Source organism: Culex quinquefasciatus, chromosome 1 (genome assembly GCF_015732765.1).
Source record: "Culex quinquefasciatus strain JHB chromosome 1, VPISU_Cqui_1.0_pri_paternal, whole genome shotgun sequence".
NCBI classification, from domain to species: domain Eukaryota; kingdom Metazoa; phylum Arthropoda; class Insecta; order Diptera; family Culicidae; genus Culex; species Culex quinquefasciatus.
In genome coordinates this window covers 114,896,407-114,924,367 of record NC_051861.1, presented here as the reverse complement: position 1 = coordinate 114,924,367, position 27,961 = coordinate 114,896,407, and the positions used below count along the sequence as shown (strand labels likewise).

Genomic DNA, 27,961 nt, shown 5'->3' with positions numbered 1-27,961 from the left:
ATCATTGTCCTAATGTACAAATTCAAAATTATTTAAATGAAAAAATGTCCAAAAACAGGGCTATTTATATCCAATTTTTATATCCAATAACAGGGCTCTTTACCCTAATGTCCAAAATCAGAGCTCTTTATCTAAAAAGAATACTCAAAATCAGGGCTCTTTACCCTGAAGTCCAATATCATTGTCCTAATGTCCAAATTCAAAATTATTTATATGAAAAAATGTTCAAAAACAGGACTCTTTACCCTAATGTCCAAAATTAGAGTTTTTATCTGAAAAAAATATCCAAAAATAGGACTCTGTATGCTTATGTCCAAAATCAGAGCTCTTTATATAAAAAATAATAAAAAAAGGGAACTTTACCCTAATGTCCAATATCATTGTCCTAATGTCCAAATTGAAAATTATTTATATGAAAAAAATGTCCAAAAACAGGGCTATTTATATCCAATTTTATATCCAATAACAGGGCTCTTTACCCTTATGTCCAAAATCAGAGCTCTTTATCTAAAAAGAAAACTTAAAATCAGGGCTCTTTACCCTAAAGTCCAATATCATTTTCCGGATGTCCAAAATCAAAATTATTTATCTGAAAAATAGTCCAAAAACAGGGCTCTTTACCATAATGTCCAAAATCAGAATTTTATCTGAAAAAATATCCAAAAATAGGGCTCTTACCCGATTGTCCAAAATCAGAGCTCTTTATAAAAAAATAAATAAAAAAAAACAGGGAACTTTACCCCTTTTTTTATTTATCTGAAAAAAAATTCCAAAAACAAGGCTATTTACCCTAATGTCCAAAGCCAGATCTCTTTATCTAAAAAAATCCAAAAACATGGCTCTTTACCCTAATCACCAATATCAGGATCTTTATCTGAACAAAAAAATCCAAAAACAGGGCTCTTTACCCTAATGTCCAAAATCAAAACTATTTATCTGGAAAATATCCACAAACAGGGCTTTGTACCTTAATTTCCAATATCATTGTCCTAATGTCCAAAATCAGAGTTTTAATCTGAAAAAAATATCCAAAAACAGGGCTCTTCACCCTAATGTCCAAAATCATTGTCATTATGTTCAAAATCAGAGCTCTTTATTTTTAAAAATATTTTCAAAACAAACCCTGAAATAAAATATTTTTGTTCTAATGTCCTATATCAAAGCTCTTGACCTAAAAAAAAATATCCAAAAACAGGGCACTTTCCCTAATGTCATTTTTTTGTCCTAATGTCTAAAATGAGAGCTCTTTTTCTAAAAAAATATTCACTTTCCCCTAATGTCCAATTTCATTGTTCTAATGTCAAAAATAAGAGCTCTTTATCTGAAAACAAATATCCAAAACCAGGGCTGTTTACCCTAATGTCCAATACCAACGTCCTAATGTCCAAAATTTTCATGCTCAAAGTCCAAAAAGAGAGCTCTCTTTTCTCAAGATCCAAAAAATCAGGGACAGTGTTGTCCAAAACGGAGCTCTTATGTCCAGCATCGGTTCACTTTGACCTAAAATCCAACACCAAGACACTGATATTGTCACTGAATGTCCGAAATCCACAGGGAAGCGTTATTAAATTTGCATCGCATTTGAACTCAAAAGCGTTCAAACGTCAAAATTTATCTGTTAAGCAGGTATTAGACTATGACAAGCAAACAAACTCGCTTTTTTTCGCAAACTTGCAAAATTCTAAATGTATGCAGGCTGACGTTCCTGCAAACAAACAAAACAGACAAACTGCCAAACTGTCAAAAAGTGCGAGTGTGTTTGTTTGTCATAGTCTAATAACTGCTTCAATTAAACAAATGAGACAATTTTGAATCAAATGATTGTTGTAATTTTCGTCAGTTGATCGAAGTGGTCAAAAATAGTTTTTCTCGTAAAATTTGGTTGTGTTATTCAAGTTAACAAATGCTCTCTGTTCGGAGAGTCCTAAGCGGAAACCTTAGGACAACATCTCGGGTAATTTCCCAAAAGGGTAACATTCGTGATGGAATCATTTTAAAGATCGTAAAAAAAATTTAAAATTTGTTTGAAATGCTAGAGAATCTGCCTCTTAATTTCAAATGTACAAAGATTTTTTTTATCAAAACAAAAATCATTTTTTTTAAATGAAGCTTTAAAGTTTTTCAGTTGATCCAATATTTAAAAAAAAACGCAAATTTTACAATTCAAATGAAACTGATCAAAAGAACCACAAAACGTGCTCAGAAGTCGTCGAACAATGTAAACATAAATTAGTCTACATGTTTTGACGTTCGAACTACCAGGCATTTGAAGTAGTGAAATTCGAATTAGTGATTCTGCACAGTGACATGTAGACTATTTTGAATTGTTTTTTACCGATTGACTTCTAGTTTATTAAATTGAAGATTTTCAATGAGACAAAATCCATAACCAAAATATTGTTGGCCCTGATATAACAACAAAACAAATGCTCACCACCAGATGGTGCTGACTCAAACAATCATCATTCATTTGAGTAAATTTGAGCATCACAGAAAGAAAAAGAGAGTCAAAACTCAGCCTTTCCACAAGCAAGATTCTCTCGCACAAAAACTCACACCATCACAACCTCCCAACAGAGAGAGAGAGAGAGAGAACCCCAGAGAGTGAGTTCCCCTTCACTCTCTTTATCTCTCCCTTCACCGCCTACTCGCGCTCTATCAAAGAGAGAAACAGTTTCGTTCCGTTCCCAAAACCCCTTTTTCTCTCTCTCCTCTCAGCTTCAGCTCATGTTTTTGCAGTGCCTACTTCGAGTGCGAGAGCAAACACCTTACGCGACGGTATCGACCTCCTCCACGAGCTGGTGGCTTTGGGCGGCCGCGGCCGCCGCCTCCGTCGTTGCAGCCGCCGTGGCCGTCGCCGTCGCAGTGGCCGATCCAGCGGCCTGCGAACTGCTGCTGCTCGACGGCTCGCCAACAATGGCTGCCGGCGCGCTGCTGGGAATGGGAGCGGGGGTGGGCGGCGCCGCCTGTCGGAGCGACCCACTGGCCGCCGTCGGCGGTGGTGGCAAGACCAGGGTCGGAGTGGTCACCGGGTAGGGGGCGCACTTTTGCTTCCGCGCCTCGCGGCGCTCCTTCTTTTGCTGCATTATCAGCCGGAGGCTGTCCAGCTTGGATTTGGTCTTGGAGTTTTCCAGCTCGGACGCGCACCGCTGGCACTGGCTGGCCGGGCCGGTCGGGGTCAGCAGCGGGTGGCCACACTTGCACTGGATTTTAACGGCGGGGGAGGTCGGCGGCGACGATGTCGCCACCCTCTGCTGGTGGTGCTGATGGCTTGTGATGGTTCCGTTGCTGGGGAACTTTTTGGTCTGGATCGGCGTCGGCATCTGAAAAGAGAGACGGAAGAAGAGGCTTTGAGCAAAAAAGTGTGACTAGGAGGGAGTCATGTGCGTGCGTGCGTTGCGAGTTGTCTGGCGAAAGACAGGCGCATTAAAATTTTATTACACATCGTATTACACACATGGCACGGAGGATTCTACGACGAAGGGGGAAGAAGCACCCACACTTTCTGGCTTAGGGAAAGACGAAAAAGAAGAAGGGTGAGGACGAACTTCGGCCGGAACAACCCGGAGCGAGCCCGCTAGGGCTTGGGTGTCTGGGTGAAATCTATTGACAGGGTGACCACTGGGTTTTAAATTCCGAAATAAAGGGTTCCTCAGAAAAGGTTTAATTATTTTTTTCAATTATTCAAAAAAATAATCTAAGGCCAAATATCCGATATGAGCTTGACTGGACGTAACAGAAGTTGGCGCTCGGAATTTGATTTTTTTTGCCATTAACAGGGCGGCCACTCATGTCGGGAAATCGGGAAAGTCGGGAATTTTTGATTTTTTGTCAAAATGTCGGGAAAAGTCGGGGGTCCCAAGCATACTTGTTTGAACATTATTTTCTAACTCTCGAATAATTTTGTAATATTATGTACAATTTTCAAATTGAATTGACTCAATTAGTGAATTATTCAATTATTATTGAATAATTCAAATATTCTACTCTTGTAACTTACTTTAAATTTTAGGTTCCTTTCACCATTTCAATCTTTTTTAAAATGCAAAGGTTATTTATTTATCAAACAAAAGTTTTTTATTTATTTTAGTTAATCTAACAAGCGATAACATTTAACTTAAAACAACAACAAAGTAAAAAAAAACTAATATAAAGAGCCAAATTTTAACAGTTTTGGCCAGCGTAAAGTAATCGGAAAACTTTAAACATTTAAATTATAAGTATTGTTAAGCATTAATTATGAATCAAAATTGAAGTTTTTTTTTTAATTTGTTGTAAAATTTCTGTATTTTTTTAAAAACTGTTAACAGTTTGATTTTTTTAAATTTATTTGAATATTTCTTTTTGATTGTTGACATTTAATTTAATAAGAGTTTTTGTTTATAATCATTTTTAAGATATGAAATGACTATCATTTGAGTTTCTGGAAAAGTCATGAAAAAGTCGGGAATTTGAAAGTGGGATTTGAGTGGTCATCCTGACATAAATTTTGAGGTACTCAAATCATAAATGCGATTATCACGTAGGGCATCTCTCCAATTAAGAAAAGGAATAAAAATATTGATGATGGTTTTTTAAAGTATTCAGTTACAGCAAAAATAAGATATTCTTTTTTTGTAAAAATATTGGTTAAAACAAACTTCAATAAAATTTAGGTTATTGGAAACACAAAATTTGGAATTGATTAATTGAACTGAATTGCTACACAATATTTTTAAATTGTTTCAAAAAATTAACATGCAGATTAACATAATACAATTTTTTTTGAAGTTTCGATGAAAAGTCATTTAAGTTATGTGGAATTTTACGAAATATTCAATAACTTTTTTAAATATTATGTTTATAAGGTCTTCCCAATCGGTCTAAATTATCAAAAACTAAGCAATGAAAAGTGTATAAAAATGCTGCCAGCTAAAAAACCAGGATAATTGAAAAATCTCGAATATTCAGTAAAAAATTTAAGCTTTTAGTAATATTTATTCTTAAAAACGAACTTTTTTCATTTTTGGGTTTATTTTATTCTGTTTTGTATTCCGTTATATTTTGAACTTCAGGTTTCTAAATTTCAAAATATTTGTTTGATTAATGACCAGTTTTTCAATCCATTTGTGTAATTAGTAAAAACTTTATTTTGAAAAAAATGCACGTCCAAAAATAAAAAAAACGATACCATTTTTGAGGACTTACGTCTTTTTTGAATTCAAAAAACATAATTCAAAACCGAAATGATTCATTAAATAAATTTATTTCAATTTTTATATGAATATAATATTAAAAAAATAAAACAACAGCTTTCTTATTTTTTCAGTTAAAAGTAAAAAAAAATATTATAAAATTGAAGAAAATTTATTGAAATTTTAGAAATTAAATATAAGTTCTATAATAATAAAAAAAAAAGAAATAAAATTTATTTTTTATTTGGTCAACTTATTTTCACTTTTCATACTAACCATCACTTTTAAGTGGATATCAAAAATGGATTTCTTGTTTGTTTGAAATTTGATATTTTTGCTTTGTTTTATGTTTTAAATTTACTTTTTTAAAGTTTTCGTTAACTAACAATTTATTTAAAATTTGCAGCAATGCAAAATGATTTTCAAAATTTTGCTTATGTTATTTCGAAATTTTGGCCCTACTCTCTTACAATTTCATATCATTAAAAAAATCAGGGCACAAAAAATAATTATTGCAAAAAAGTAAAATCAATTGTGATTACTATTTCGAATACATTGTGAATTGTTTATTTATTTTTTTCAATAATTTTTTTTTAATTTTGAATTTTTGCCCACAGATCGTTGCTAGATTTTAAACATTAAGAAAAAACATCATAGATTTGAAAACATTTTAAAAAATATAATAGCACACTGGATTTAATGTAATAAGCATTTTGCAATCCTTTTTGCAACATTTTTTTTTTAATTTGACTTGAAATTCGAAATAATTTTTTTTGACCTCTCTTCAATCTTGACCAGATTCTAGGGATAAAAATTTATATAAAAAATGAACTGGCCTAATCAAAAACATTGAAAAAATATTGTAGCGCTATTCCGTTTGCATGAGAAGAATTGACAAAATTAGTATTTTTTCCGACTGTTATATTTTTATTTAAAATTATTCCTATTCAATAAATTTTTACGAATTCAAACAGAAAAAAACATTTTTTAATGTAGTTTTTTTTATTAATATTTCATATATTTTTTGCGAGAACTTTCAAAATTATTAGTAGATTGTATGGACGAACTAATAATGCAAATATCTTTTTTTTATCAAAGAGAAAGGACTCATGACATTTCACTCAATTTAAAAAAAATACAAATAGAAGATTCCTATTTTTCTAGAAAGGTAACCGAGAAAAACCGCAAATCAGAAGTTGTTTTGCAGAAGTGTTTTGAAGATCAAAAAAAAATATGAAAGCATGAGAAATAAAAAAAAAACTTGAAAGAGTAGCCACCCTGTCCTTTCACCCCTTTCATCGATTTTTTTAAAAACTGCAAATTCTACTCACACATCGCGACACCAGCCTCGGACTCGGCGCGGCCACCGGCGTCGTAAACGTCGCCGCTCCTCCACTTCCACTACTTCCCTGCCCCGCCGACCCGCTTCCACTTCCGCCCTGCGTCCCACCGGCAGCCGCCGTCGACGACGGCTCAAAGTAGATCTTCGTGCCGGACCTCGCACACTGCGGCGCCGCACTCAGCAGGTCGTTCAGGATGTGAATGATGGTGGAGATGTCGCGCTTGGGCCGGCCAAACTTGTCCTGCAGGGCCGGGTTCAGCGTGCCCGAAAACGTCCCCGAGTAGATGCCCTTGCCGTGGTGCTTCATCGACTCGATGACGGCGCCGGAGTTGACGGCCGAACTGCGAGCGGCCGCTGCCGCCGCCGCGTCTTGAGCGGCTTGCGCCGCAGACGTTTGGGCGTCGGAGGAGGAGGTCTTGTTGCTGCCGGAGCTGCTGGTGAAGACGCGCTTGGAGAGTTTGCGCAGGGTTTGCGTCAGGTTGCGGGACGCTTCCGCCAGGGCGGGGTTCTCGACGACGGAGTTGGGGTCGAGGACACGGCTGGGGCCGGGTTGGGGCGAGCTGGGCGCGGACACCGGGTGAACCTGGTCCGGTTCTATCCGCGTGACCGCGCTGCTGCTGCTGCTTTCGAAGCTGATGTGCTTCTTGAGCGTTTGAAGCTTGGACTTGTGGCGGGCGATCGGGTTTTGTGCGGTTCGGTGCAGGGTTGACGAGGAGGAGGTTGAGGGTTGAGGTTCCGGGGCGGCGCGGCAGTTGGACTCGCACGAGTGGTTGTCGTTGGAGTCCAGTCGTTTGCACAGACACGAGGTCAGGTTGGCGCTGATCGGATCCGTACAGGTTAGTTCCGGGTTGTTGTTCGTGTTGATCGAACTGGACACCAGGTTCGACAGTGACTTGATCGGGGACTGCTCGCCGGACACCTCGCTCTCAACCACGCTGGCCACCGTCGGGTTATCACTCTCGGCCAGGTTCTTCACGATGCTGTGGATGTTCTCGATGTCCTGCCTCGTCAGCGTTTGACTCTCGCCGACCCGTTCCACCAAACTTCGACTTTCAGCCACCCTCCTGAATCCAATCGGAATGCTGCCGGCGGTTCTTCGGGAGCCGCTCGCAACCCCGGAAGATCCGGAACTGCCCGCCGCGGAACTGGACGACCCGCCCGCCGTAATGGCCGTTCGGCTTTTGTGCGTCTTGGACCGACTCCCGCTGGCGGACGAGGGATTCAGGGTGCTCAGCTGAAGCTGAATCAGCATCATGTGGTCGCCGAGGCGGACGCTCAGATTGAGCGGCGATTTGCCGCTCAGGAAGTCGTTGACCTGGTTGTCGTTGAGGGATTCCAGCGCCTGCATGACCGTGTTTTCAGCGCGCTGGGCCTGAAAGAGGGAGAGAAAGGGGAGGTTAGATCTGACTTTTTCTCGGAACTGGCTTGACCGATTTCCCTCGAATCAGTGTCATTCGATCCGACTTGAAGTCCCGTAAGTCTTTTTTGAAAATTATTAAGTTTTGTGCAGTTTTTCAATAGTTATGTTACAAACAATTTTCGTAAATAAACAACTTGACTTTCGACCTCTAGCGGATTAATTATAAAGCTTGTTGATCAACCTTTTGCATGCAATCAATATTTAAACAAGATTCTTCAAAACCCCCCGTTTCAACCCGTTTTCACGCGGAATAAAAGCACCTGCTCACACATGTCCACTGCGCCACAGTTCAACACCGGTACAACCGTTTAGAACCGTTTTCCCTCCAAGCCGCCCACTTGCAATAGCCAAACGCATCATCGTTGCCGTGTTCACGTTGAATAGCCCGAGGGCCTGTTCTGCGTCATGCGTACCATGCGCAGGGAAGAAGAAAAAAAAACACTAAAATTGCTGGAACTGCCGGTCTAAAGAGCCATTTCGCCTCCACTTTGTACGCGATGACCAGTGTGGCGTGCTCACCGTGACTGTGTTCCCCCGGGTGGGTGTGTGGAATAGTGGGATAGTTGCTGGACATTTTGAGAAATCTTAGAAAAAAAATCAAATCTGGGCAAATATCTCGCAACTTGATGAACGGATTTATGCCGAATTTGTTCCATTTGGTCCGGATTGGGAACTCATAAGTCCCTATAGAATACTATTAAATTTGGCAATCTACTATAAAAGTAATACACAAAAATAGATTTTGATAAATGCAAAAAAGAATGGTTGCTTTTCTTGAACAGGCTTTTTTGCATGCATTCAGGCGTAATCCACGTGCGAGAAGGAAGCTTCTGTAATTGATTTTGTTAGAAAAGCGACAATTCTTCCCATAGTCCAGTCACAAGCTAGTACCGTCATCTATCTACAGGATGACCAACCAACCGCACAGTCTCACTATACCTCTCACTAAATATCGGTTCAGGTTGTTAGAGGCAACTCACCGTTGCTCACTTGAAACTCTCAAAACCCAACCAAGCCAAACCGTTCATTTTACTGGTGGTGGTTCCCGGGAGCCGGCCCACGACGACTTTAACCGTACCGATTACGGATTCCAAGCCGATCGAAGGGGGAGGAGGGTAATATTTAAAACGGGCTTAATGCAGCGGGTTTGGGTGAAATGGCGTTGGATTAGAAATTTCTTTCTGAAAATCTCGTCCCTTTCAAATCTTTACTTTTTGTAAAAGTATTATATTTTTTAACAGTTCTACCCAAGTGACCCAAAATAAAAGCAACTTGATGACATTTTATCCAATTTTATTGTGATCACAAACCACTCTCAAAAGAAACAAATAAAAACTATCCCTGAGAACAGCTAAACACTCTCTTGGCCAGGGCCCGCCAATCGAGAACGTGAAACAGCTAGGGAACCCAGAAACCTGAGTAGTTTCAGACGAGGAGTGCAGCCGTATCAGTAGTAAAAAAAATATGTGCTGAGCTGGCAACCATAGTATACTCAAAATAATCCACACGTTGATGCTACGTGAAAAAACACGTAACTCCGATTTTCCCCTCGCTAGGTCCATTTTACGTGACACACGTAAAAATAATGTGAAAGTGAACTGGGAAAAAAATGTTATCACGTTGAAGTTACGTGAAAAACCATATGGTATTTTTCCACTAGGTTTTTTCATGTAGCTTTCACGTGTTTTGAAATGCAACTTAAACGAGACTCGACTGCGCCATATCGGTCATATTTCTACGTGATTATTTTAGTATGAAAATTGAAGGCGATCGGTAGAGGTCTGCTGCCGGACATGTGTTGGCAAAATTTTATCGAAAATGGAAAGGACGGTAAGTTTGATTCGGTTTGAAAATTTTAAAATGTAACTGAAAGTACATTTTTAAAAGCAAAAATGTCGTGAACCCAGACAATCCGATCCAGGTTTCTACGCCGGGACTTTCTTAAGGTCTTGGCCATCAGCAGTCAGCTAGTTTTGAAGAGGTAAATTTCCTCACAGCAGACATGTAAACAAACTGTTGTAACATTTTTTTTTTTCATTTGTTCGACTTCAGATCGCTGGGCGCCGGCAACACGACCATTTCCAGGAACCCAAACTGGCCATCCTGGGCCATCTCTAACAATCCCCGGTTGGCACGAGTCATGAGCCCAGGCAGTTCAATTCGGTTTGCTGTGTGCATGCAGATGGCCAAGTGCGAATCCACCGAGTAGGAGTAGTAGTTAACGTGGTGCACAAGGCACTGGCCACCGGTGGCGATTCTGCCCGTGGCCAACGGTCTTAACTACTCGGATCCTTCTGGCGGAGATCGCGGTCAATTTGTTGATCACAGCCTCAGGACAGGAGGAAAAGTCTCATCCGATGACGTCTCATCGGTGTTTCCAGCAAATTACATTTTTTTATAATTTAGTTTCTAATGGCGAGATCTTTTCAATGTTTGTATAAATATATTGATAAATAAAACAAGTTTATGCAAATTTTACTGATTTCATCCTAGTTTCTATTCGAAAAAATAAAATAAAGTGAAGCAAACAGCAAAATCTACTAATATAAAGTTCTAATAACATTTACTAAAACAAACATGTTGATATCATCGATTGACTCATTTAGCCTTTACGTGTGAAACACGTAGAATTAATGTGAAATGATCTGGCCAAGCATATTCCATTTCTACTAGAGTGAGCTCGTAGAAGTTACGTGAAAACTCTAGTGGAAAATTACCACATAGCTTTTCACGTAACTTCAACGTGAATATTTTTTTGAGTGTATTGTACGATCAGTACCTAGCTGGACTCCCGAGCATGGGTAAATAACAAGGGAAATGCGTAATAATACCTTTCTCTGGTATCAATACCAAATTTACGAGTTAATTAATTTTGCGCTAAAATGACTTGAAACCCAAAAATGTTAAAGATGATTTTAAAAATTAGTGTGATATACCCACTAATATTGTTTTCAAAAACGTGGAAATATCTCTAAATCGGGATAACCAAATACTTTGAAAAACGAGTCAATCGACAGATTAATGAATTTTGGTGAATTTCAATTCAGTTTCATTTTAATAATACTTATTTTTCAATCTTGTTATTTTTCAGATGCTTCAAGAACTTCAAGCACAGGCCGTTCATCAATGACAAATGCATTCGGTGTGGTGAAAATATCACTAATAACAACATGGAATCATCAGGTGAGTAGATTTGGCTGTTGCATATGAATAATTTCCGTTTTTTCACTAACTGCAACTGCTGCTCTAAAAATGGTATGAAAATACCAAATTTTGGTATTACTTGTGCAAATATCAGCGACCAAAATGTGCTCTTGGTTGCCCAGTAATAGATGGTAAAATACCATGAAATCATACCAAAATCATGTATGTGAAAGACCACATAAATACCAAAATATGATTTTCCAAGGGCGCGGGAATACCTAAAAATAAAACCATGGCAATACCAAGTTTTGGTATTCAAGCAATGTTCAAAAATCCAGAAGACCTCAACTTGGTATTGAAATGGTTTTATTTTGAGGTATTATTTTACCCTTGGAATGACATGGTTTGGTATTGTTGTGCCCTTACACATACAAGATTTTGGTATGATTTCATGGTATTTTACCATCTATTACTGGGCAACCAAGGGCACATTTTGGTCGCTGTTATTTGCCCAAGTAATACCAAAATTTGGTATTCCCGTGTTATTTACCCCTGCTCGGTTTCGGTCGCTGGAAACGACCGGCGACTCAACGACCGACGAAATAGGCGGCGGGCCAGATGCGGGCATAAAAATGTCAAAATCTCTTCCCCCCTCACTTCGTCTCACCATCCAGCTGCAGCTTTGTTGACAAACAAACGGGGCACGCGGTCGCATGATGGCGGCATCGAGCCAGAATTAGGGGTGATCATGTGATTAAAAATGAAAGTTTTTTCAAGAAAAATAATATTTTTTCGACCGAATAAAAAAAATGGGAGCATGTTCAAACAATTATTCCTGATGTCGGAGAAGTGATAAAAAAAAGCAAAATTTTAATCCATAATTTTTCTATAAATTGAATTTTTTCACTCCAACTGGGAACCCCTAGGTCTATCTACGACCGTTTCAAATGACCGTGAGAAGATGCCAGAAAATCCAGCTAAGAGTTAAATCCACAATATTTACGTAATCAAATTTACTATCCTGGTTTCTACCACACTGAAAAAAATATTCTATTTTCAGTTATAAGCAATGTAATTAACGTGAAGACTTCCATCATTGTCATGATTTTCTGTTCAAAGATATAAATTTTGCGTCGCTTTCAATATTTTGACAAAATTCCTTCAACAAGTTGTTTAGAATAGTTCCCTACACATGCTGATTCCTTTTGGTAACGATTATCCCATTCCTTGTAAAGTTATGGAAATCGTCATTAATCAATGATTGCCAACTAGGACGTCAATGACTGCGCCAAAAAATTATATAAATTTTGAAGCACAATTGATTTAGGTCAAAAATTCCTTCAGTGGCTTCAAAAAGGCAACAACCAGCACATGTTGATTCCTTTTGGTGCTGAATTTCGTTAAATTGAATTTAAAACAGAATATTTTATAGTGATGATCAATTTTCTTCGAAAATGATCAACGGCTTCACCTTAAGCTTATATCTGTAAGCCTTTACATCCAATTGAAATGCGGTCAAAGGCAAACTTATGGGAATTTGGACGAGCTTTCCGCTAAAAATATTTACGAGGCTGAAAAACCAAGTCTGTCATATGGAAATTGCCAAAAACCACCAAAAGCCCGTTTCTTCAACATTTTCATTTTTGAAACCGCTGTATTTTCCCAAGGATTGGACATATGACAACGGTCAATATGGAGACTTTTATGTACAATTGTCCTGAGAATCGATTCCCACTTCCCGTTTTCAAAAATTTTGACGTTTAGACCACATTTCAAAAAAACAGTTTTAGCAAATGATTTTTTTTTTTAAGGGAAACATACCATCCTGCATTTTTCGTCAGTGCTTTGGTTATATTTTAAGCTATTTCCTCAAAAATTTTGAACGAAAAAAAAATCGTGACATCACCTTTAAATTTATGTTTGATACTTAAAAATCAAAAAATCTCATAGATGTGACGTGTATTTTTGTTTCAGTGTATTTTTTTTCAGTAAGCCCGTCCAATTTCCTACAAGTTTGTCTCCGACCACTTTTTGATGCGATGCAACGGCTTCGAGAGACAGTAATTTTTAAATTACAAAATACAAAAATATTGAAATACCTTACGCCCTTCTCAAATGTTATTTTCTAGTACTATTGGCTCCATATACACAAAAATGGCTTATATAGGCTTAGGATATCATGTCTACAAAGTTTCATTGAAATCGGAGAGGGTCGGGTACAAAAGTACCAGAAAAAATCCTGATTTGAGCTGGAATTGCTCTATATAAAAAAATAAAAATCAATATATATTTGATTTGAATTACATTGGATTGTAAATTTAAAATTCAAAGCACAACAAAGACCTAAAACATATTTTCAGTTATCAAAAAACTGCTATCCATGTTTAAATTGAAGTATAGCTACTTACTTACTTACAAAGTATTGAGCTAATTCTATGATATTATGCTTGAAAAACACAACAAATATAATGTAAAATAGATTTTATGACTGTTTCAAGAGTTTCCCGGGATCCCCGAATTCAAAAAAAATATTTTTCTCGTTTCCCGGGCAATTCAAAACCCGAAAAAATTGGGCGCTTTAGATCTAAGGGGTCCCCATTTACGACCAAAATATTCACTAAAAGTAAAAGTGTCTATTTTATGTGTTCAACTGCCCAAAGCGTTATCAGTTTCAGGTGGAAGTTCCAGGTGTCCCTTACAAGCTCCAGGTCCAGGAGTTGATATCTGGATGAAACACTTTTTTATTTGAGTTTGAAAATTGTGCTATTTTTTCACTAAAATGCCAATAACTAGCTTTAGATTTAACCAAGAGGGATACTTCACGCCGCATTTTGTTGGATTTGTTAAGCCCTTTTAGATACATAGTTCTCATCTTAACATATAACTTTTCAAAAGACGACGACAAATCGATCAGAAAATCACCTTGGTATGGGCGACGGCTACCAAATTTGTAAGGATTACTGGTTTGGACTAATCAAATAAATCCATAAAAACAGTATTGGAGTTGTAAAACTTGATCAATACCAATACCTAACGTGGAATTTTACGAGGATTCCGGATATGTAGAAATTGAGACCAAAAAGTGCCGTCTTTTTGGCCTACAGGACAAACACTAACTACAGATTTTGTTTTTTTTTTTAACCATTTTAGTACAGTCATCCCACATATTCGGAACGGTTTCCAGTTCGGCCAATGTTCAAAAAATCATAGCAAATCGAGAATTGAACCTAATGATTTGCTTTTACCTTCATTTGAAAGCTTTTCTTGCGATCTTTTGAATGCTGTATCGAACATCTGCAAATTTTAACTTTTATATGAAGTTTTTGAAGAATTACTCTGACCCTTGAAATCCCCAAATTCGGAACACTTTTTTCTTACGAATGTAAACAAACTTTGGATCTCTCCAAGAGTACATATTTATTACCAAATAATAACTTCACACACTGAAACCAATGAAACTCAAGCTTAGTGATGTTTTATACATGGTTTGATAACTTTTTTTGTGAAAAAATCAGTTAAATTCAGGTGTTCCACAATTGGATCCTAAAATGAAGCTTAGATTGCTGATATTATTGTTTACAGCGATAAAGCTTATTTTTCTGAGTACAATGATCCTTTGTACGACCACAAAGAGTTTAAAATGGATTTTTAAATCAATTTTGAAAAATTAACCTCGCGGTCATTCTTGACAGAAAAGCTCCTACTTGACAGCTCGTTCCAAGGGGACCATAGTTGATCCATCGAAAAAATGTTGTCTTGTCAAAAAAAATTTTGCATTAAAATGAAAAAAAGTGATCAGAAATGGTTTTTAATCGTGTTTTTTACCGTTGTACATAAAAATTAACATAGGGCTTTAGTACCCAATTGTGGGAGGCACAACAACATCCCACAATTATGAAACAGGCCATTTGGAGGCAGTGTTTTGCTGCTCTGGACAAAATAGTCTTGGAATGAAGTTTTTTGTTCAAAAAGTACTACTTTTACTAGTGAAATAACAAGATAATGTCCAAATGAAGGTTCTAAAAATAGTGAGGTCGATAGAAAAGCTAGTTTTGGCATGCTATTGACAAATTATCACAAAAGTGTTCCGAATTTGTGGGTGTTCCGAATATGTGGGATGACTGTATGATCACCTCCGAAACTTGCATGAACGGATGGAAAAGATTTGATTGACAGGCAATGAACCACTCAAATTTGACTCACAGTTGGGTTAGCTGAAATTAATTTTCTTCTAGGAAGTAGAAAAATAATCCTCCCGATTTATTGTGAAGAAGTCTTCAAAGTTTTTCTCAAAAATCCAGACCAAACATCTTCATTTCCACAAACCACACGAGTGACGTAAGCGTTTGGCAGATCAATGTTGTTGTACAAGTTGCTCGCTCAAACACAGCAGCAGCGTCGCGTGCATCAACAGTGTCAAACAGGGTGGCGGTGGCGGTGACTGTGTGTGCTGTTGCCTGCCTCCGAGACGCCATCGCAGCAATCGGCGCCCGTCATTATCTTCGTGACACGTGAAGTCCCGACCCTTCGTGTGTGTGTGTGTTTAGGTCGAGAGTTTGTGTGTGGGCTGGAGATAAGGTTACACATCTTCTTTTCAAGAATCGAGTGTGCCTTGCGAGGGAGATTGAGAGGTGGCTTCGAACAAAGTTTGTAATGCAGGGAAAGTTACTTTAATTTGATGTAAAATTGAGTGAGAATATAAACTGAGGTAAGTTTTGGCAAAGATAACATTAATGTCTGAGAAATTCAGTGAGTTATAAAACAGAAACAAAAAGAGACAATCATCAAACCAGACAGGAAGCTGCGCCGGCGGCGGCGTGGTCCCAACTTTTATTACTCATTTTTGCGTTACTTTTTGCGTTTCTCTCTTTCGTAACGGTAATTTGTAAACACGCCGGTAGCCCAACATCGTCGAGCGTCTGCGAAGCAGCGCCGCAAAAGTGTGTTAGACGAAAAGAAAGAAAAGAAGATAAAAGAGAGTGTGCGAAACACCGGAGAAGGAGAAGGTGGAAAAGTAGTCCAAAGATGCGTAGATACCGGTTGGTTTGATAACGGGTGGAATTCCCCTCGGCGGCGGCGGTGCGAATCGCGTGGTTTAGTTTTCATTTTTTTTTTATTTTGACAATTAAATCATAAATGTGCGGAATTTGGACGAGAGAAAAAAAAAGGGAAGAGGGAGGAAAAGTTTCTACTAAACAATTCGTGGCACGATGGAGAGGGGAGCAAAATAGTGGAATCGATAACGGTGGCCCATTTACGGGGAAAAGTTTCGACTAGGTTTCGAAGGAACGGGATTTGGATTAACTGTAATCAAAGTTGATAGGAGAATCACGATTGTCGAGCCCCTAGATTGACAGTGACACCTGTTGAAAACTTCAAATACTGCCGGATTTATGTTGAATCCGAGGTTTCATTCATCGGATTTTTTTAAAGAACTTCAAATTGTTGGCTCTCAAAAATATAACTCTACTTGCTATATCCTAAACAAAGATTCAAGTCCAATCAGGAAAAATTAGCTTAATTGCAATATTTGTGTAAGAAAATTTCTCAAGATCGAGTTTTTATTTAGATTTTTTGATAAAACTCAAATAATTAATTATTGTTGTTTTTTAATTCAAAGCTATTTGTTTTATTGTTGAAATAAAAAAAAGAATTCAAAATAAAAGCAAAACGAATAAGTTTCCGAAAAAAATGATGCATAAATTTAATATATGATTGAAAATATTGTAATTGGTTGTTCTGTTATTAATCCAACGTTTTTTTTCAATAACATATAAATTTCAATAATATTTAGAAAAAAAAACTTCGATTTTCCGTAAGTTTTTCATTTTCTAAGACACCACAAGCTCAAAATACTGTTAAAGTCAAAAATACTGCCAAAGAATCAAAATCTGTATACTGAGAATGAATTTGAATGCCTTCAACAGATATTGTCGAAAAGTCTAAAATTACTAAAATTATGACAAAAAATTACAAAAACAACATGAATTGCAAAATTAAAAAAAAATAATGCTTCTTAAAAATAACAAAAATGAACATTATTAACAAAATGAACGATAATTTATGAAAATACAAAAAAAAATACAAAAATGAATATTGAAACTTATTAAAAATTACTGGAATGTTAAATACATACAAATTTGACCACAAATACAAATTTTGCAGAAAAAAACTTGAATGACCAAAAAAATGGCAAAATTACTACAATGACGAGGATTATGAAAATTTTCAATATAACTAAAATCCTTTAATTTTAAATGTGAAGCTATACAAAATAAATAATACAAAATCATTAAAATGATCAAAATTACCTAGATGACCAAAATGACCTCAAAACGACCAAAATGACTAAAATTACCAAAATGATCAAAACGACCTAAATGACCTAAATGACCAAAATGACCAAATGTCAAAAAAGACCTAAATGACCTAAATGGCCAAAATGGTCAAAATGATCGAAATGACCAAAACTACCAAAATAACATAAATGACCTAAATGACCAAATGACCAAAACGTCCAAAATGACCTATACGACCTAAATGGCCAAAATGACAAAAAAAGACCAAAATGACCAAAATGACCAAAATGACCAAAATGCCCAAATGACCAAAATTACCAAAATTACCAAAATGACCACAATGACCAAACTTACCAAAATGACCGAAATGACCAAAATGACCAAAATGACCGAATTGACCAAAATTACCAAAATGACCAAACTTACCAAAATGACCAAAGTGACCAAAATGACCAAAATGACCTAAACGACCTAAATGTCCAAAATGACCGAAATGACCGAAATGACCAAAATGACCAAAATGACCAAAATTACCAAAATTACCAAAATGACCAAAATGTCCAAAATGACCGAAATGACCAAAATGACCGAAATGACCAAATGACCAAAATTACCAAAATTTCAAAAATGACCAAAATTACCAAAATTACTAAAATTACCAAAATTACCAAAATTACCAAAATTACCAAAATGACCAAAATGACCAAAATGACCAAAATGACCAAAATGGCCAAAATTTCCAAAATTACCAAAATTACCAAAATTACCCAAATGACCAAAATGACCAAAATGTCCAAAATGACCGAAATGACCAAAATGACCAAAATTACTGAAATTACCAAAATTACCAAAATTTCCAAAATGACCAAAATGACCAAAATGACCAAAATGACCAAAATGGCCAAAATTTCCAAAATTACCAAAATTACCCAAATGACCAATATGACCAAAATGTCCAAAATGACCGAAATGACCAAAATTACCAAAATTACCGAAATTACCAAAATTACCAAAATTTCCAAAATTACCAAAATTACCAAAATTACCAAAATTACCAAAATGACCAAAATGACCAAAATGACTAAAATGACCAAAATTACCAAAATTACCAAAATTACCAAAATTTCCAAAATTACCAAAATTACCAAAATTACCAAAATGACCAAAATGACCAAAATGACCAAAATGACCAAAATGGCCAAAACGACCTAAATGTCCAAAATGACCGAAATGACCAAAATGACCAAAATGACAAAAATTTCCAAAATTACCAAAATTACCAAAATTACCAAAATTACCAAAATGTCCAAAATGACCGGAATGACCAAAATGACCGAAATGACCAAATGACCAAAATTACCAAAATTTCAGAAATGACCAAAATTACCAAAATTACCAAAATTACCAAAATTACCAAAATTACCAAAATTACCAAAATTACCAAAATGACCAAAATGACCAAAATGACCAAAATGACCAAAATTACCAAAATGACCAAAATGGCCAAAATTACCAAAATGACCAAATTTACCGAAATATTTGATTGCTAAATTGTTTTCAAAATAAATCTAACATTTTTTTCCTATTTCGTCTACTTTTTCTGGAAAAAACAGGTTCAATATCACTAAACAAAGAGTAACTTACCAACAACCCCGTCTCGACGTTCGGTGTCAGAATCAACTTTGACCCGTCCATGAGACCATTATCGCGCAGCGATCCGTCGTGAAGTTCCCTGTAAGAAGAAGAAGGAGATGGTGATTAAGTAGAGAACAAGAAAACGATCAAACTTCCTGCGTAATTAAAAAATCAAAGAAAATTTCCATGAAACGTGATAGCACTTCCGAAAAATGCTAATTTGAAGAAGAAAAACAGGCGAGAACAAAAGGAAGTAACAACAGTACAGAAAGCGAAAACATAATTCAAGCCCCCGAAACAACAAGAGCAACAACAACAACAAAAGGCCCAATTTTCAACCCCGTGGCATTGTTGTGCCGGTTTTCATAGACACAAGTCGGAAGAAGAGAACGATGATGGCGACGCCAAAGCAAACCGGAATGCATTAGCCTCAGCCAAGAGAACCCAGAAATGTTTCCGATCATCACACACACACACTCGCTGAAATCTCATGAAACATAAACAAAGCGGAAACAAAATGGGTAGATTCAAGAAAATGGTAAACAATTTTGCATCAAAGTGTTCTGAGTGGGTTGCTTCGCAACCCAGGCCACCGAACTGTCACTTTGCCATAATGGCGGCGACCATTATGGCAAGTTCGCTGTTTCACCTTAAAATGGGCTATTTTCGTTTACATTGGCTGAAACTTACGGAATTCAAAGCCAAAGATTCTTAATTCGAGTGCATTCTTGTTTGAATTCGTTGGTTTTTTTTCTGGTGAGTCGAAAACGTTTTATTCTGCCGCGTCAGGGCTTTTGTTCACAAAAGTGAGACGAAAATAAGAACCAGAATGAGAAAAGATCATCGTCGACGCGGGGATTATTTACTTTACTGCCATACATAGAAATCGTATGCGGTTTTTTTGTTGGTTGCACAGTAAAAAAATCAAGTTTAAATTTTTGGTTCAAGACCTGTGTATTAGTGCAAGCCTTACAAAGTGTTTCATCAAAAATTGGTAAATTTGGCACTTTTCAAATTTACATTTAGTTACAGTGTAGATTTGGTGCGAAGGTGGCATGCACACTGAGTAAACGAAGGTATTTTTAATCGTAAGGGGATTTGATGTTTATACTCGTTGCGCTCGTCGTACTCACACACTTTAAGCAAAGTTTGTTTCAGAACTGCACAAAGAATTCTGTTGTCGGGCGGATGGGACAATCAACTTTGGGTTTAATTTGGGCCGAATGCGTAACACTTGAATGGTTCTTTTTTTTGTTGATTTTTTTTTTATCGGTGAAGACAAGGATTTTGAACTCAGGGGAAAAAAGAGATTTTTGTTGGAAAATTTACTGAGAAACTCTTGTTTTTGATGCAATTTAATAAGCATGCTTTTATCCAGGGCTGTGGGAAGCCTGGAGTCGGAGTCGTAAAAACTCGAACAGCTGGAGTCGGAGTCTGATTACCCGGAGTTGGAGTCGGAGTCGGAGTTATCTTAAATTCAACAAAAATTATGTTTATTTTTTATTTTTTAGTATTTGCTATAAAAAAGATTAATTTACAAAACTTCTTATATTTTTAATTTTTTTCAAGTTGCATGCGCTGCGCTGCCATTTTCATTTTTTTAGAGATCAGTAAATGATAACCTGTTCATCAGCTCTTACCCAAGTATGTAGTATCATCATAACTAAAAAAAACAATATTAGTTTTGTAGTCAGAAATATTTAATTGCCAATATTTTAAACTCAAATTTGACCAAATTTAATCTAGTTCTTTCTAAAAAAAGTACACACACAGTCATCTTATACCCCGATAGTGAATGTCTTGGTGGTTTTAAGTAAATCAATGTTCAGGAAAAAAGTTACGAAGTACATCAAAAAATATAAATAATAATCACTATTTATATAAATCTACCAACAAATACATAACGATTATAACAATCTTTTACTTGGAACTCAACATGCGCATTTTATTTATAACTTTGTACAAACAATTAAAAGTGTCTGAGAATGTTGATCCTTAGGCAAACTATTTTGCTATTGTTGCAAATTATCGTTGAACAAATCTCAAGATTTTAGGATAGGACAGGATTTCAAGAGGAAAAAAATCCGTGACCTAGAAAATATATTTTTGTTTTTTGACAAAGAACTTTTATTCAATTCTAAGTTTTTTCATATATTTCCATGGAGGCGCACGACCATTCATAAAGCTTCGTTTTAGGTGAAGATGCACGAAGTATCGCGCGCCTCCTTTTAAATATATATAAAAAAAATAAAAATTCAAATAAATCCAAAATTCCGAGGTAAAATATTGTCTAGGGCACGGATATTTGAAAAGGACCCCTTAACCTTCCCTTGGTATTAAAAATATCACACATAAGGTATTGGGGTCCTTTTCGACCCCAAACTTTAAAAAATCGTCAAAAATCCAGTTTTTGACCGATTTTGGTTCTTTTGGTTACAAATGAAAGCTTAGAACGTCCCCTTTCCGAAACCGACATGGGAAACCGGATTTGGTCTCTGTGGCCACAGGGAATCGGCTACAACCGAAAAAATGTCTTTTTGAGACCCCAAAGTTGACGACCTGTATCTCCAGCAAATTTTATCCAATCAGGATGCTCCAGGTTGCATTAGACAGGTATTTACCTGTACTTTGACCACAAATATTAATATCAGAGCTAGGTGACTTACCGGTTCCGGACATCCGGAATATCCAAAAAGTTTATATTTTACTGTTTTTCACGAATATGTGATACTCTCATGATAGTTGAAATTGATCCATAAAACTTACTAAAAACACAATACACGATTGCTAGAACCACTCTGGAGTATTAGTGGCCACTTCCGGGTAACCTGGAACCGGTTCCCGGGTACCCGATGAACGGCCAATTTGAATTTCTTGTCGAAAACCCATCATGTTGCAAATCAAACTTCATGAAATTGAAAGATATGTCAATGTTCGGTCATGCCGTTGTTCGTTGACCTATCCTGGCCAATCTGGAACCGGTTACCGGTAGCCCCTTGGGGACACTTCCGGAATATGAGAGAAACCCTATCATCCGACGTATCAAACTTCATTAAATTGATATATATGTCAACCAACGGTCAGCGAACAACGGCATGACCGTAGATTGAAATATATTTCAATTTCATGAAATTTGATATGTCGGATAATAAGGTTTCTCTCATATTCCGGAAGTGTCCCCAAGGCGCCATCGGTAACCGGTTCCAGATTGGCCAGGATGGCTCAGCGATTAACGACATTACCCAAGATGGATATATCTTTCATTTTCATGAAGTTTGATATGCAACACGATGGGTTTTCAACAAAAAAAAATCAAATTGGCCGTTCATCGGGTACCCGGGAACCGGTTCCAGATTACCCGGAAGTGGCCACTAATACTCCAGAGTGGTTCTGGCAATCGTGTATTGTATTTTTAGTAAGTTTTATGGATCAATTTCAACTATCATGAGAGTATTGGTATCACATATACGTGAAAAACATTAAAATATGAACTTTTCGGATGTTCCGGAACCGGTAGGTCACCTGCCCATGATATCAATATTTGTGATCAAAGTACAGGTATATACCTGTCGAATGCAATCCGGAGCATCCTGTTTAGTTGAAATTTGCCGGAGATACAGGTCGTCAAAGTTGGGGTCTCAAAAAGGCCTTTTTTCGGCTGTAGCCGATTCCCGTTGGCCACAGAGACCAAATCCGGTTTTCCAGGAAGGTTTCAGAAAGGGGACGTTATAAGCTTTCATTTGTGACCAAGAGAACCGGAATCGGTGAAAAATTGGATTTTTGACGATTTTTCAAAGTTTGGGGTCGAAAAGGACCCCAATACCTTTTAACTTTTGTTATGGACGCTCCCCTAGAGGTCGTCCAAGGTTTATTTGTTTTGGGAAATGTGTATTTATACTATAAATTTAATGTCAGAAAATATCAAGACTCTAGCATGTAGGGGAAATTCTCTTATGTTTGGCAGGTTAAGCACTCGCTTCTAACTCCATCCAATTTGCTGATTTTCACTATTTTAACAACTAATTTTGCAAAACTTTTGGTAGAAACTTGCTTGCTCACTTCTTATTGAGCTATTTATCACTCGAGTTCAGTTGAAAACGCTTTTAATTAGCTTTAATTGAATGTCAAAGTTCTGACCTGCCAACATTAGAGGCACGCTGGAATTAGATGCTGTTCCCCTATATAGCAAAAGTTATGGCAAATTTAATTTTCAAAAAGGCCGAAAAGGACCCCAATACCGTAGGAAGGTTAAGTATGTTTTTCATGCTTTAGGGAAAATAATCCATATAATTTTGGTGCTTAATTTAATTAGTTTTAATTTTTACTTCAGCTGCTCTATTACTTTCGATTCGTTTTTTGGCTAAAAAAGGTGCTGTTAAGGCCATTGTAAATATCTTCAAAGGATAGTTATACTCAAATCTAAACAAATATGACTTGTTCACAAACCTTCTGTCATTTTACCCAACATATTTTTTTTACTAATTTTGGCCATGTTAGGCCAATTTTCCTAAGCTATGAATTGGACAAGTTTCTAGAGAACATTCAAATCGTATATGAAAGTACTTCAGAAAATTAGACAACTACTTTGATTGAATTTTAAAAACTAGTTTGTTATTAATTATCATTCCAGACCAACAATTGAAAACCATCTTAATAAAGGGTATTGTTAAGATTTGGCTCAAGTAACAGCCAAATTTTGCCTAAATTTTTCGATCGAACCGTGATTTTTTTTTTTTGCATATCGGCTCACGTTTGTTGTACATAACATGTTTTTTCCGGAATCAATTTGAATTTATCACAAAAAATACTATGTTTGTGGTTATGGTACAGACATGACCAGTATGACAAATAACATTTTTGAGTAATTATTTAAAAAACCCAATCGCAAAAGCTTCCAGTTTGTATTCGATTGCGCCTGAATGCATACAAACAGCCTATAAGAAAAGCTTTGTAATGGTAGCTTCGTAATATATTCGCTTGAGGTCGAAAGTTAAGACTTTCATTTACGACATTCAACTCTTTATTTTTTATGTTCAAATTGTTAGGCTTTTGCTAAATTTTATTTTTTTAGCAGTATTCCTTCAAAATTCAATAATTTTGGAAAAAAGTACAGTTCCTTTCTCCCTTAAAAAATTACAGCTTTCACCCCTTTTCAAACTCACTACTGCGACGTGGACAGGGAAGTAATAAAGCTAGCAGGCAGGGACAGGAACCTGTACCTTAATTATCCGGTTACGGAGGATAATCGCGAAACAGGGGTATCGGCAAAGCGCACGGAAGCGAACATCAAAGTGTAAAAGGAGAATGAGAGGAAAGTCTCTGTCTCCTGGTGGAAAGAATCGTAGTCTAGTGTGAAAGAGGAGAAAAAGATAAAACGAAGGGAAGGAATACAACGAAACAGGTTACAGTGGCGTAATAAGAAGTACACAGCAAAAAAAGTAGAATTTTGGAATGTTGAAAATTTGGTAGGTTGAATATTACCTCATTTTTTGAGGTATATTACATAAATATGTGTAAAAATGTGAACCTGATGAATATTCATCAAAAACTGATGAAAATTCATAGTTTTTTGGGGTAAAATTAATCTGTTTTTTAAAATGATGAAAAAATGTGAAAACTCAACAAAATCTTAAAATTTTGGATGCGTTATATGAAAAAAAATTATTTTTTGAGATATTAAATGGAGAAATGTAAAACATCTCTCCAAAAAGTAAGTTTACACCCCTATAAAAAAACAAATTGGCAACCAACGCTCACACAATCACACTACCACAAAAGCACTACTAAACCCTCGTATTTTTTATTCCCGTGATTCTGCTTCCAACCACGATGGGAGAGTCACGTGCAGCAGCAGTAAGCTATCCGGGCCCCTCAGAACCATCATCACCCGCGGGAACATGTGAATGGTTTCGTTTCATTTTTTATTGCCGTATTTTGTAGGCTGAATTACGCGAGGGGAGAGAAAACCAACTATCGCGTACAGAACGTGAGTTTGACCATAACTATTTGGCTTTTAGGTTGGCTGGTGGATGTTGAGGAATGTGGCGTAGTTGAAAGAAGATTGAGTTTAATGTTACTTTTCTGAAAGTTTTCATTCATTTTTTTTTTCGTTTTTTTAAGTTTCATTGCACGAAACTCTTTTTGAAAGGAAGACAAGAACACTGAACAAATTTGCAAAGGTTTGAATCCTGACTATTTCGCGAACCCACACTATTTCAGACAAAACATTTCTGTTCTGCGATATGATAGATTGAACGTCTTCCTAAAACAAAAGTAATATAATGAAAATCATAATTTCTATGAGCTCCTCTAATACCGACGTAGACATCAGTGAACCAAGTAAGAAAAGAACGTATTTTAACATTTTCTACAAGGTAATGTTTTGATTAAATATGTTTGGTGTTTGAATTTTGTTGGAATCTCCTTCTATGATGATCAAAAACAGATAACTGAATTATTTTAGTTTTACTCCGAAGTTAAACTCAGGTGAATTAGAAACCTCAATTTTATCCAATCTTTCAAGTTTCTCTTCTCATCAATTTCAGAAACTCAACAGAATTTTTATCTGCCTCAATTATTTCAGATTTAGATCCAGATCCAGCTTTGTCAAAGGGTGTCATTTGGAACACTTGTATCAGGTTCTTTAATAGATACACTGCATTGCAATATCTCTTGTGTACATAAGGCCTTCCTGTGTCCTGTTGCAAGTTGGCACCCAAGCCATAACAAAAAAGCAGTCAGTCAAAGCAGGCAGTCAAAGTTAGTTTCCATATGTCTTGTAACCGAAGATTGTTTCATGTTAGTCAAACAGCAAGCTAATCCAAGTTTTACATGTTTTCATGTATTGCCCACGGAAGACGGTACCTCATTCTTTTTGAGTACAAAATTTGACTAGCCTCTGCCTAGGATAGTCAAGAGTCACTTTTCTAAACTCGCACCCTTGCCAATTGAGGACACTATCAGCTGAAGAACTTCCGGATCTTATAGATGCCTCTGGCCTTTCACTGCGTTGATGATCAGCTGAAGAACTTCCTGAAGAATCAGCTGAAGAACTTCCAGCCTTGTCTTATGATCTTATGATTGCAGAGCTTCAAGAATTTTCTCAGTTTCTTTACTGCTTCTTGAATGTTTCCATATGTCTTGCCTTTCCTTCTTTATCACTCCAACAAAGGGGTTCGCTAAAACCACTGACGTTCGCAAAACCTCCATTGTTTTCACAAGAACCCGTCCGTCCGTCTTCTTCCCTGTGTGGTGAGCTCAGCTAGAAAAGTGTGTGGTGTGGTGACGTCGTCGTCGCCACCACCACCACAACACACTCTCGAAAAAAACCACCACACGAAACAAAATGGCAGCAGCGCATTAATCGCTGATTTTGGTTACGCGGCCTCAGTAGGCTACGGCGACGACGACGATTGCGGAATAGGAAGACGAGCGCGACGACGACTTCGGTGAGGCTTGAAGGTCTGGCCACCACTTGGCGCGCCGCGCCGGAGCGGGTTATTAAACAACAAAAAATAACTATAATTGCATGATCATCACTCTCTCGCGCACACACACACGCGAAGAGACGAGGCAACATAAACAAAGGAGGGCAAGCACAGGAAATGTTTAAAGTGGTGAGAGCGGACAAGAGAGAGGTTGGAAGGGGAACTCAGAAGGGGTGCCAGATGCGCGTCCAGGTCTTTGGGAACGCCGACTTGGCGAGATTCCGGGAATGTTGGCACCCTTGCCCGGAGAAATGTGAAGGTGTGTTGGTGACCCGGCTCGCTCGCTCTCTCTCTCTCCCGTGTAATCCCGTATGTGTCTTCGCTGGGATACCAACCTCTCGCGGTGCAGCAAACAGATACGGTCCTTGGAGACTTTCAGCTTTTTCGATATAATTTTCTTCAGGTTTTCGACCGAGTTTTCGCCGTCCACGACGACGGAGAAGCTGCCGCCGGTCGTGGTGGTCACGTTCAGCGTCATCGGGCTAACGACGGCGGACGCGCTGCCGGAGCTGGAACTGGTTCTGGCCGAGCCACACCCAATCGATGGGCCAGACGAGGTCGACGGGGACGGCCCGCCGTCCCGCGAATCCCCACTCCCACCGCCACCTCCTTCGCCAGACTTATCCATTGTTCTTCTCGGCACTGCTACGCACACTACGACACTGACACTTTTCGGCACTGCTCGCGCAAACTTCCGCCTTCTTTGTCGAAAAAAAAACCCGAAGCTCGAGCTAATCTTCTTATCACAGACTCGCACACACGCACACCCGCTCGCTTCTTCTTCTGTGTGCCGTACGTCACTCCATCACTCGGATTCTCAAGTCCGACCTCGTAACTGCATATACACCACGCCTAGCGCGCAGCGCCTACTGTGCGTTTCTTCAAACAATGACACACGAGCCCGCACGCTCACACACTCGCTCCAGGAGAGCTTTTGGCCGGACTGGGTTCACACCCACCCACCAAAGGAGCTTGGTTTTTCCTTCTGGAGAACTTCCCCGGGAAACCCTTCAAACACCACACTCCGGACTCGTCACGACGACCATTACATAAGTTACTAGCGGTGCGGTTACTTTCCAAGTTACTTCCGAGCCCCGTGTCAGAACAGCTCGTGCGGCGAAAACCCTTTTTCCTCCAAGTAGGCCTTGAAGGGTACACCTTCTTCCAGCAGGCACACGAAAGATGGACGGCGGCTATGACACGTGGAGGGTGAGGCTGTGCACACCCGCTTCTCACCACACTGAATTTATTATCTACCAATACGAGCGCGCACAAACACAAACACAGCTAGACAGTGAACACAACGGTTGGGCAAGAGCAGCAGCAGAGCTATTCCTCCTCCACCTCCGCGCGGCACTTGGCTTGAAACCGACACTGTTGGGTGTTGGTGCTGGAAGTTGTTGCTCCGTCCACTGTCAGCTCCGTCGAAAGACTGAAGGCAGGCGAGATGGGCTCGAGAG

General features: G+C 37.8%; 1 protein-coding gene across 1 annotated transcript; it reads right to left on the bottom strand.

The window, feature by feature from the left end:
* Positions 1-4: 4 nt before the first annotated feature.
* LOC6045251 (midnolin homolog) lies at positions 5-27,927 on the bottom strand. The gene is made up of 4 exons (XM_001862608.2): positions 26,837-27,927; positions 19,024-19,111; positions 6,506-7,888; positions 5-3,323 (listed from the first exon to the last, which is right to left on the bottom strand). Exons 1-4 carry the CDS (start codon positions 27,127-27,129, stop codon positions 2,769-2,771), a joined length of 2,319 nt encoding a protein of 772 aa, XP_001862643.2. The 5' UTR covers positions 27,130-27,927; the 3' UTR covers positions 5-2,768.
* Between the last annotated feature and the right edge of the window lie 34 nt (positions 27,928-27,961).

Bases quoted from the DNA above. Each gene is read 5' to 3' on its own strand.
- LOC6045251 (XM_001862608.2), bottom strand. From the start codon at position 27,129: ATGGATAAGTCTGGCGAAGGAGGTGGCGGTGGGAGTGGGGATTCGCGG. The intron at 7,889-19,023 runs GTAAGTTACTCT...TCCCTCTTTCAG, and splicing joins ACGTCGAGACGGGGTTGTTG to GCCCAGCGCGCTGAAAACAC. The intron at 3,324-6,505 runs GTGAGTAGAATT...CTCTCTTTTCAG, and splicing joins CGAGGCTGGTGTCGCGATGT to ATGCCGACGCCGATCCAGAC.